This window comes from Lacerta agilis, chromosome 8, assembly GCF_009819535.1.
Source record: "Lacerta agilis isolate rLacAgi1 chromosome 8, rLacAgi1.pri, whole genome shotgun sequence".
NCBI lineage: Eukaryota > Metazoa > Chordata > Lepidosauria > Squamata > Lacertidae > Lacerta > Lacerta agilis.
Genome location: NC_046319.1, coordinates 47,934,241 through 47,945,957, shown reverse-complemented (window position 1 = coordinate 47,945,957; position 11,717 = coordinate 47,934,241). Strand labels below are relative to the sequence as shown.

Genomic DNA, 11,717 nt, shown 5'->3' with positions numbered 1-11,717 from the left:
ATATAATAATCTTATTTCTAAAACAGTACATGTAAACTATCAAAGGTTATAGTCAAAAGTGAGGATAAGTAAGCTTGCTTCCTGAAGATTTTATTATTATTATTTAAATTTTGCCTGCTTCAATCCTGGTTAGAAATGGTTCTTTCAAAAGAAAAAGAAAAAAAGAAGTATGTTTAAGTTAGTGAAGTAACTCAGTGCTGCTACTTACAGCTAAAATTAAAAATAAATCTAAGTACATTGAGGCTTTTTATTATTCATGCACTAGCATTAAAGTGAAGGCAACAGAGGGAAAACCAAAAGGATGGGGATAGGGAAAAATCTGAAATGAAAGGGAACTTTATGGGTGTTTCCATACTATGTATTTCAATCATTTCCTTGCACCCTGGATATGATAGCTTGTCTTGGGGTGGGCTTATGCCAAGAACATCGGGCAGAAAAATCTTGGCATCACAACCAAAATATGGTTCCCAAACTTCTGTGGGAAGCCATGATGGCTATTAGTGCTATAAAACAGATGCTACTTATGCTATATAGAGACCAGTCTTCCCCAATCTGGTACCCTCCAGGTGTTCTGAACTACAGCTCCATCAGCCCAGATGGATCTTCTGAGAAAATGCCAGAACATTTTCCCATCCAGAAACCCTGTCGGTAAGGACATTTGTGTGCAAGGCAGTTTTTCCCCGAGGTTATTCTTTCTCTTATCAGAGAAACTGTAGGTTTCAGTTTCTCTTGTTTGTCTCTTCCCTTTTCCAGAAGTGGTATTGCTGTCATATTTGAACTATTTTAGTGTTTGGGTTAGTGATATTACTAAGTATTTGTGTGGAGAACTGAAGCTCAGTGGTAGAACACCTGCTTGGCATGCAGAAGGAGCCCCATCCCTTCCACATAATTCTGGGGAAGAATCTTGCCTGAAACCCCAGAAAGCTGCTGCCAGCCAGTGTAAGCAATGCTGAGCTAGGTTGACGCCTGACTCAGTCTGAGGCAGCTTCCCATGGAGGAAACAGTATTTCAATTCTTTGTGCCCCACAAATGCTATTGTCACTCATTTGCTGCCTATGTGCTAGTGGGGAGCAATCTGGTGTGTTGGATCTGTGGTACTGGGAGGCAGAGAGAATCCCTCTGCACCAGTTTCTACCAACAAGATGACTACTGTAAATGTTAAATGGTGATTGATTTCTGCCTCCACACATGCCAGGTGCAGAACTAGCAGCAAGGTGCATGTGGGGCAATTCCTGCAGGAGTTGCTGAACTCTCCCCACACACATCCCCCCCCCCCAATTTGGCTTCAAGAATAAAAATGTGCCTGGCTTGAGGGGGGAAACTACTAGGCAGTCAGGGTCACAGAAAGTAAACAGAGGGAAGCGGTGGGGATCCTTTTCCCTTTTGGCAGTCTCTCTCCCCCCCCCCCAATACTTTTCTAGAGGGGCTTCCTTCTGTTCAAGTTACTGGACAGGGCATTAGTTTGAAAACATAGCCCATGCACGAAAACTTTCAATTTATCAACATACTTTAACAGCAGTGTATACTACTGATAGCAGTAACTTGCAGAGTGGTGGCGGCTGCAACAAATGGCAGAGAGCTTTGAGCTCAGAAGGGGAAATGTGTGCCTGGCAGGGTCAGAAGTTAGGCTTTTGGTTTGTTTTGTTTTTCCTTCACTTCAGATAGCAAGCAAGTAAACAACAGTTCCAGGTAGAAACGTTTTTTGGGATGGCGTGGGGGGGGGGAGAGAAAGACAACACCTGTTAACAAAGTCATTAGAAAAGACAGGAGTTTTGTTCTCTGCAAAACAGCGGAAACTTCCAAGAGTGCCTGGTGAAGAGGGAACAATGCCAGCCTCCCCTGATCAGTCTTGGTTGAGGGTGCACCAAGCAGCTGCAAAGGGGGGGAAAAGGTTTTGTTTTGTTTCATCACAAATATAAAAGGACCCAACCCTAACCTCTACTTGTGTTAATGGACTTTTCTGCAATCTGGTGCTACATTGCAGTGTTGAAAACCTGAGCAAGTGGTTGGCTTGGAGTGGCAATTGTGGCATTTAATGCGAGGCAGCAGGGGCGGAGGAAAGAGGGGTGGGGGGCGGGCCACCCCACGTAGCGCCCTGGGGGGGTGACACTCGGGGCGGGGCTCCGCCCCCGCAATCCCCGCCTTCAGCCGGCGGTTTAAAAAGCCGCTGAAAGAGGGGGCTTTCCCCCTTTCAGCAGCTTTTTTCGCCCCTGCGCTCCCTGAGCGGAGCCGGCGGAGAAAGGAGAGGGGAGTGACACCCCCCTTGCTGGCCCAACCCCTCTCCATCCCCCGGGACAGCTCTGCTCAGGGAGTGCAGCGGCAAAAACCCTGCTGCATTCCCTGAGCGGAGCCCACGGGGAATGGAGAGGGGCGGGCCAGCTGGCCCGTGCAGAGCGATGCTCCGCCCCCAGAGGTGCCGCTTGGCTTGCCACCCCCGGCAGCCCAGCGGTTTGCTATGCCCCTGCAAGGCAGTAACTCCACTCTGGTGTTCACCTCTGTGTTATATCCACACAGGTGGCAAGCTGTTCAGTGGCAGAGCCTTTGCTTTGCATACAAAAGGTCCCAGGTTCAAAGTCAATGTAGACAATTCTGAGCTTGGGGAAACCTAAGGCCGCTTTCTAGGTTCCCTACACAAGAGGGGTGGAGGAAGACTGGAGAGAGGCTTGCTAGCTCTGCTCTTGCCTCCCTTTTGGAGAGAAGAGACCTGGAGGTTGACCATCTGCAGTGGGGAGCTTGCTGTCCTCATGCAGGTTCCCCATGTGATGTTCAACCCTGGGGTCCCTATGTGAATAGAGCAGGCTTCCCTCTCGTGGGGGAGAAGGAGAAGCAGATCGAGTGTGCTCATTCCTTCTGTCCCCCTTCGTAAGAGTAGCTGAATCAGGCTAGCGTCACAGTCTGTTGGGATAAAACAACAGGAATGGGAACACCAATACCACTTGGTGGTGGTGGTGTTTTTAAAAGGGGAGATCCCTTTAGAAGGGTGGCTCTTCCCCCAACCCAGAAGGAAGCAGCTTAGTTGCTCCCATCCTGAATTGGCATTCTGCTCTGAGTTGCAGACACAGAACTGCTCGCCAGAAAATCTGTCTCCCAGTTCATTCTCCTCCCTCCTATATATCACATTCTGGATCTGTACCTGGCACTGACACACTGGACACTGCTTCCGGTTGGGTGAGCGTATCCACTTTCACATGCTGGAAGCTTTTGCAAGCAGGACTCTGGAGGTGCCTGCAGGAGAGGGAGAGAAAGAGAGAGAGCGAGAGAGAGAGAAGGTGGCCTTGTTTTTTTCAGAGCCAGTCTCACTTTTACCTGAGCAATGAGCTGATGAAATAAGGGCCGAGCCTGTGAAAGAGGAGCCCTACACTGCACCAGCCCACACCCCAAGTTGGCTGAGGTTTTGGTTTGACCATAAATGTTTCCCCACAGAACAAGTCACAGAACTGAGCTTGGGGGGGTGGGAACCAGTGGCTTTAGCACAAAAAAATCCCAACCACTCAGTGGTAATTTATATCTGTCATGTTTGGCTAGCTAGAATGTGAATTTCTTTAATACTTTCGCCAAAGGAAGAACATTTATCTTTTGAAGTGCCTTGGGAGGTTTTGAAACCAGCTTGTTAACACTTTTCTTGTCTCCACCTCCTTCCTATTTTGCTATGGGGCGAGCAAGACTCTCCCTCTGGCTGATTTTTTTTTTTTTGGGTAGTGCAACAGGAGCTGCGGAAGAAAGGACTATTTGGCACTGTAGTTGATCTGTACAGTGCAGTCCATTAACCAGTGGAGGCAACTCTAGTAGGGCAAAAGGGGCACTGCCTGGCTGCTTACATACTACCAGTCCAGTGGGTGTCAATGCCCACCATTTCCCTCTTCCTTTGTCTTAGTTGTAGCCCTTTCAGAACCTGGCAGGAAAGAGGAGAATGGCATAAAACTAGAATTAGCTGGCTCTGCCTGTTAACGGCTCCATCTACTGTGTTTGGGGACACAAAGCTGGGAGCCTAATGGGCACAGCCATCGCTGCTGCTAGCCAGCAATGATGGCAGGTGAAATGCAAAACACAGCATGCGGCAGCTGCGAAAAAGGTGAATTACATGTTAGGAATCATTAGGAAAGGGACTAGATTTCAAACTTGTTAATATCACCATGCCGTTATCCAAATTTACGGCGTGGAACACACTACAATTTTAGTTGCTCTACCTCAAAAAGGATATTGTAGAGCTGGAAAAAGGGTAGAAAGGAAAAGTAACCAAAAATGCTCAAGAAGCTGAAGCAACTCTTCTATGAGGGAATGTTATAACAACTGGGGCCTTTTAGTTTAGGGAAAAAAGACAAGTAATGGGGGAGGTGAGATCATGCATGGAGTGAAGTCATATATAAAACAGTTTTTCCTCCGTTTCCTAATAAGCTACAGGGAACCAGGCAGAGGGCCTTCTCGGTAGTGGCGCCCGCCCTGTGGAACGCCCTCCCATCAGAAGTCAAAGAGATAAACAACTACCTGACATTTAGAAAATACCCGAAGGCAGCCCTGTTTAGGGAAGTTTTTGATGTATTTTAATTTTTGTTGGAAGCCGCCCAGAGTGGCTTGGGAAACCAAGCCGGATGGGCGGGGTACAAATAAATTGTTGTTGTTGTTTTATTATAACAACCCAAATTGTTGCCATGCAGCTAAACTGAATGTTGGAAGATTCAAGGTAGACACAAGAACAGGGCATGGTTAAACTATGGAACTTGCTGCAACTAGATATGGTGATTGCCACCAATTTGTGGCTTTTAAAAAGAGGTTTAGACAAATTCATGGCTACTAACCACAACCCAAAATTTCGGAGAATCACAGGTGGGAAGAGTGCTGTTGTACTCCAGGTGTGCTTCCCACAGGCATCTGGTTGGCCACTGTGAGAACAGGATGCTGGGCTGGTCCAGCAGACCCTTCTTCTGCTCTTTTGCACCAAACCTTTGACTTACAGGTTGGCAAACTAGTCCCTCATGCATGCTTCAGGAAGGCTGCTTGCTGTTGCAGAATTTTATTTTAAAAAGAACAAACAGCAGCATGCAAACTTTTTAAACTGTGCAATCCTACACACGTCTACTTAGAAGGTAAGTCCCACTGAGATCCAATCGGACTTACACCTACATGAGGTTAAGATTGCAAAAAGTGCTGAGGGGATTTAGGCACCAGCCATTCAATCCATCCTTTCCAGGTGTACCATCACTGCTGCAACTTATATACAGTGGTACCCCGCTAGACGAATGCCTCGCTAGACGAAAAACTCGCTAGACGAAAGCATTCGTCTAGCGGGAGGCAGCCCCGCTAGACGAAAAAGTCTATGGGGCTGCCTCGCAAGACGAAAAAATTTCATTTTTTTTTTTTTCGTTTTGCGGAGCGCGGCTCCCATTGCCGCTCCGCAAGACGAAAACCCCGCTAGACGAAAATTTTCGCGGAACGAATTATTTTCGTCTAGCGGGGTACCACTGTACTTGCAGAGCCAGTTTTTTAAACAAACAAACAAACAAACAAACAAATAAATAAATAAATAAATAAATAGGGAGTTTGCATCAGAGTTGCAGAAACGCACAAGTCCACAAAGCAGTCAAAGTGCCTTGCTGCTCTCAAAATTCTGTGGCTGTACTGTGCCCCAAGAGGGGGCTCCCTTTTTAGCTTTGCTCATCTCCTTCCTTCCCCCGGCACTCTCTCTGATCAGCTGCCTTTGGTGCCACAGAGCTTTGCCCTGCTGCTGACCAGTGATGAGCACATTCAGGGCCTTGTGCTCAGGTGGGCGGCTATGATGAACTGCAGGGCACAAGGCCAGGGGGTGAGGGGAGCAGTGGTGCCCATCCCAACAGATGGCCAAGGAGTTTCATGTTCAGAAGGCTCTGCAGGGAACTGAATGGAGTCATCATGCAGGTGAGACTGTTGGCACAGATCTAAGGCAGATGTGTGCGTGTTTTTAAAAAGTGGAAGCCAAGAGAGCCCGCAGTGGACCCCTGCAACTCCCCTCCTGCCTTTTGCATTTTGAATGACAGCTTTACTAGAAACCAGTGCACTAAGCACTCCTTCAAGCTGTCAAGCTTTGCTTCCCCCATTTTGCTGCTGTTACGCTGGCTGCCTTAAAAATTAAATCATTGTACTGGTTTATGCTGTCGTCTTTTTCCTCATTGATTTTTAGACACATGGAAACAATTTTCTAAGTGCAAAACTTTCTCCGGGGTTTGGGGGAGAGGCCCCTTAGTGACACCGTGTATCATGACACCCTTTTTGTTTCTGGAATTCAGCCCAAAGGAACATTTCATTTAATGCAGAAAAGTTCCTTCCCAAATTGGCCCCAGCACCTAAAAATGTTATATCCTCCTAGGATAGATACACACGTGTACAAGGTTAAACTTTTGTGAATATACAGGTATGTAGGTGTGTGTGTGTGTGTGTGTGTGTGTGTATCTATCTCCCCAACTGTGGAGGAAGAGCATAACCTATGATAGCCCACTCCTCTATGAATTTGTCTAATCCTCTTTTTAAACCATCCAGTGGCCATGACTGAGTTTCATAGTTGAAATATGTGCAGCAAAAAAGTAACAGCTATTGGCTGTTACATGGTGAGCTGCTGCTTATGAATGATTTGCTGCATTGTTTGGGCAGTTTCCTTGTAGTTGCATTCCAAATGGCTGCTAAGAGTCTACTTGCTGTTTTGCCTTACCTCTTCCAGTCATCCTCTGTCTCCCAGAACTCGTAGACGATGAAAGTGACCCCATCAGGAAGCCTGACTGCAGTTACACTGCAAAACAGAGAGAGAGAGAGAGAAATGTGGGCAGCAGTTGAAAAAACTTTGTGGTTAAGGGATACAGCGTGAATGGCCATATATTCTTTGCAGCATTTTGGATGGTCCCCATAAAACTATTTCTTGATGGTGGATATTAGAATTCTTCTTACAATTATTTCCCCCTTAGTGCTCCCACTTGTCATGAAAACAGAAACTATTCAGCAATTATCTCTGTGGTTGATGAACCACAGCAATTCTCGTGAACTGTCTGCCTCTTACAAGAATGTGAAATTAAGAAAAGAATGTGACAGCCACTCTTTAATTGGATCTATTTATAACATTTTATGGGAGCGCATTGGCCCACGATCACAACTAGCATTGGGCTCTTCTCACAATCCCATCCCAGTAGGATATCTGTAAGAAATGACATAGAAAAGGAGGTTGTGGGAACCAGACTCAATCATGCCCCACCATATCCAACATTCCTGCAGGAGCACAGAAGTGGTACTTACTGAAAGCAGTCCCGTTCTCCTGCCACAGTCTTCAAGTACTGCTTAAGGGAGCCACAGAACTCCCCCAGATGCTTCTGGGAAGCTGTCATCTCAGTTCGTACCAAAAGAAGATACTAGAGTGAGAGGAGAGAAAGAAAACCAAAGTGAAGTGAATCTTCACGTAGTTGAACCTTGACTTTGATAGATATACTTTGCTTTGGAAAACTGGTGCAGTAGTGAATAAGAGACTAACAGTGCAATCCTAACCATGCTTACACAGGAGTAAGTCTCACTGAATTCAGTGGTGTGTTCTTTCCAGGTAAGTGGGGTTAGGATTTCAGCCTTGGCCACAATTACAAATCAGGAAGACCTTGGTTCCCCCCCCCCCCGCTCTTAGCTCACTAGAAAGTTTAAAGGAACTGGCCTTCTGTCTGACTTGCCTTTACAGGGTTGTTGTAAGGCTTACAACTAGATAATGTTTGATTGCCTGAAAGTGCTACACAAATGCTGCATACCAGCATTCATTTGGTACATAGGGTTGTATTCCATTTGAATAAATGGTTCTACATTAGTCATATCCATTCCTTTCAATGGGTTCACTCTTGGTCTTACTAGCATTGGATACAACCCACAGTGCTCACTTCCTGGTTGCTACAGGAAGTGTTCTGTCTCTGTTTCTAGCTACCTCTGTCTCCGCAGCCAGCTAGCAAGACCCCAGGTAAATAGGGTGGGGGCCCAACTCTTCTACGATGCATGCCTGGGACATGGAGAATAATCAAAGCTGACAAACGAGTCCATCTCATGCAGCTATGTGCCAAGCAGTGTCACTGTGACTATATCCTGCAATACAAATGAGTTGCAGGCAAGGAAATAAGAAGGCAGTGATTTCCTTTCTGACATAGATGCATCACAATTAGCAATGCTTCCATGCCACTGCAGCTCAGTTTCTGCAAAATACATCCCACTGTAACATAAGATACATAATCGTTTACATAACTTACATTCGCTTTAATGTAAAGGGAATGTGAAAATGTCATTAATTATGAGTTGTTTGTAGGCTTAAAACACAACAATGAAGTAAATGAATACTGATTGTTATTTGCTCAACCGATTTCTTTTCCTGACTACAAAAAATATGCAAACTGGAGGGATTTCTGCTTCTTTTTCTATTTTTGTTGGAATTCCTCAACATCCCTATTTGTAGGTTAACATATTTGCCATCACTCAACCCCTGAGTCCACCCTGTCACTCCTTCTGCCCCCTCCCTCTGGAAGAAAGAGCCACCTGCTGTCAAGAAGACTTAACATACTGGGTACCTACCTTGGAAGAAAACTGGTGACATAAATATGAAAGGAGGAAGAGAATATATGGAGAGATAAAATAGATACATTCTGGGTTCTCATTGTCTTGTGTAATTTTATTATGCAGATTTGCCTTAAAATTGCTGGCTTTGTATTTTAATGCATTTTGTCACTTTGTTTTATTGATACGTTATATTGTTTTATGTAAAATGCTTATATCTTTCTTTCTCCACAAGTTACCCTCTGTTCTCGTTCAGTTTACAAGTAAAAGTATTATCACTTTCTTTGATCTCTGGACTCTGTCTGTGTTACTCAAGTTAATAACAACAACCTTGTGGTGTAGGTTAGCCCAAGAGAGAAAGACTGTTCCAAGCAAGCTTCATACCAGTGTGGGAAATTTGAACCCTGGTGGCTCAGGTAATGGTCACAAATACCATACTAGCTCAGAAATTCCAAATGTTCAAAAACTACGCAATATAGGAAAGAGGATTCCTTCCTCCCCCCTTGACAACAACTGCCTCCAAACATCAAGCAGCGATGAAGCGAAAAGTCATTCTTCAAATACCACCATTTTGTATTAGAGAGCTACAGCCCACCCCCATCTGCAAGATGAAGGTAGATGGATTTTGAATCTTCCCTTACGAAGTCAAAATACTCCTCCACCCCGCCATGAGACACCATACGAAGGCACCCTTGTCAAATGCAGGCAAGCTATTTTCAGGCCCTATTTTCATACTCGAGTTGCTTTTTTAATCACAAGTGGCTGGATTTGATTAGAAAAGCAATCGCCCTGGTTAACCTTGCTCACAACTGGAACCAAACAGCAAAGCTTGACAATGAATGCAGCTTGAAACCACGTCGCTTGTTAATATGGAGGGAATGTGGGGCCCTTGATAGGGCCCGCAGGGTGAAGGAGAGGCAAATGTGGCCCAAGACATTTTGCTGTCTGGGGCAAAAGACAAAATGGCACCCATTCCACACACAGAAGAGAAACAGATTGGCAGCTGACTCTTGCAATACGACACACAGATCTGACCACATGGCTCCCTGTCCACTACCTGCCGCAGGTGGTTGCCTTGCTTTACCTTATGGTGGGCCTGGGGAGATAGAAGGCAATAAAAGGAGGTCTGTTTTCTTTTTGCCCTCCCTCCTTCTACCCCCACACTGCAAATTCCTCACCAAAGGGAGGATTGGAACTCAGCTACATATCAACTCAGAAATGTTTTTTTTTTTTTATAAGAATTTATTGACCTTTTTCTTATAACAACATATACCCACACCCACACCTACAATTAAACAAATACAAAACAAATACATTGATAAAACAAATACAAACAGTGTCAAGTTTTCTTGTTGCATCTTTTCTTTAAAAAGAAAATTTCTATTTCCATATCTTGACCATTGACTTCCCCTGCCCTTTCTCCTTCGAGTTCATATCCTTAATCTATTTTATAACCATTTCTCCTGAAATTCAAATTCAATTATATAGTTACACACAATTATATATTCAACATTTAACTAACAATGCATCATCGTAGTAATATCTCATCATAATTCTTCTTCCATTGAAATCTTCACCAATCATTTATATCATATCTATCTCTTCTATCCTTTAAACTGCTGCTAATAACATAGTAACTCAAAATATCTCCTTTCATATTCAAACAAAAAATAAAACAGAAAGATTGTTGACAGTATTCACCCTCCGATTTCAAAATTCCATGACAGGCTACTTCAAATTTTACTTAGTGTTTCACCCCACACCCCCTCTGTCCATTATTCTTCTCCTGGTGGCATCAACACTGAATTTCCCTGTGGCTTCCCTCTCCAAGCGTCCACAGATCCAGGCACAGTCCAAAACTCTCCTTGCCACGAGCTCCAGGATGTCCATCTCGTCGTCTCTCAGCTTCTCCGGTTCTTTGTAGCATTCCTTTTCTTCTTGTAAAAACCATAATTCTCTGTCCCTGGCCCCCGAGCTCACACCTCGGGGACTGGATATAACAAATCTTACCGTCGCCTTGGGACTGCCACCCCCAAAAGGCGAGTTTCTTCTCCGAAGTAGCTCACTCATTTCTCTCCATCTTCCCAGACACCCTCTCAGCTCTTTGGCAAGACTTTCTTCCAAAGTGTTAAAAGTTTTAAAAGCCTCCTCTGTGGGCAATTGGTTCTCTTTCAGACCCCCACACAAGACTTTGACTTTCCTGTACAGCAGTTCCACCTTCAAAGCAGTGAGCCTCTGTTCGTCCGTTAGTCCAGAGTTCAGTACCAGTTCAAGGACGAAGCCCAGCATACTGGTAGAGGGGGAGGAAGTGAGTATCAAATTTCTACTCCTGCCTCTCTGTTCATCGCCATTTTCCTAAACTGGAGCGCAGATACCGCAACTTTAAATGGAGATATTTTCCACTAATTTACTTCCCAAGAAAAAAGTTTGCCAGTCTCATGTATCAATTTTAAGCACATTGTAGCAGTCCTGTAGCAGCAGTTGCTCAAATTGGTTAGCTTCTTTAACTCGAAGGGAAGAAGGCAGGCTGCCTTTCTCCTTCCCCCCGGATCGTTCCAAAAGCTCGATTTCTGGTCAAATTAGTTACTCACGACCACCGGGTTCCTTTGGCTCCATTCTTCAAAGGTAGAACTAAGACGCTCACCGCGGGCTTTGTCGCCGCATTTGCATCCCGGTTGGGGCATATCCCCGTAAGCCCGGCTCCGTTGTCCCTTCACCCCCACTCCCCCTTTACAGGGGGGGCAAGGGAAGGGTTCGGAGCCTCCGTGGGCGCAGCCGGGGAGCCCAGGGTGCGGGACGCTCTTCCCGCACCCCAACCGGAGCCCCGCTTTGCGGTTGCGGGGCTCCTAACCCCCGGGATGGATCGGGCGCCTCGCAGCCGAAGCAGCCCCGACCACCCGCTATGGCGTCGCCAGCCGGAAGTCATCAACTCAGAAATGTTAAATGCCTTAATTTAGGAAAGAAAAAAACAAAACCCTAAATTTCTATTATCTTTTCCCCTGTTTATTTCTTAGGATTGTTGTTACATTAATCTTGAAAATTAATTTAAAAAATAATATAATTAAGAAAGCATAAGCTAGGCTTACCCTCTGTTAATTTGTCTATCAACAGCTACTAGCCCAAGTGGCTATGTTCTACCTCTGTAGTCAGAGGCAGTATGCCTCTGAATACCAGTTGCTGGG

At 45.3% G+C, this 11,717-nt stretch overlaps 1 protein-coding gene across 1 annotated transcript in view; it reads right to left on the bottom strand.

Annotated features, from left to right (window-relative positions):
• Window positions 1–1,548: 1,548 nt before the first annotated feature.
• NECAB2 (N-terminal EF-hand calcium binding protein 2) overlaps window positions 1,549–11,717 on the bottom strand; it is a 136,298-nt gene continuing 126,129 nt past the window's right edge. Inside the window, exons 10-13 of the mRNA XM_033157236.1 lie at window positions 7,255–7,367; window positions 6,680–6,757; window positions 3,134–3,225; window positions 1,549–1,872 (exon numbers count right to left, since the gene is read on the bottom strand). Of these exons, the coding sequence (XP_033013127.1) occupies window positions 1,844–1,872; window positions 3,134–3,225; window positions 6,680–6,757; window positions 7,255–7,367 (312 nt within the window). The 3' untranslated portion in view covers window positions 1,549–1,843. The remainder of the gene's footprint in view (window positions 1,873–3,133; window positions 3,226–6,679; window positions 6,758–7,254; window positions 7,368–11,717) is intronic.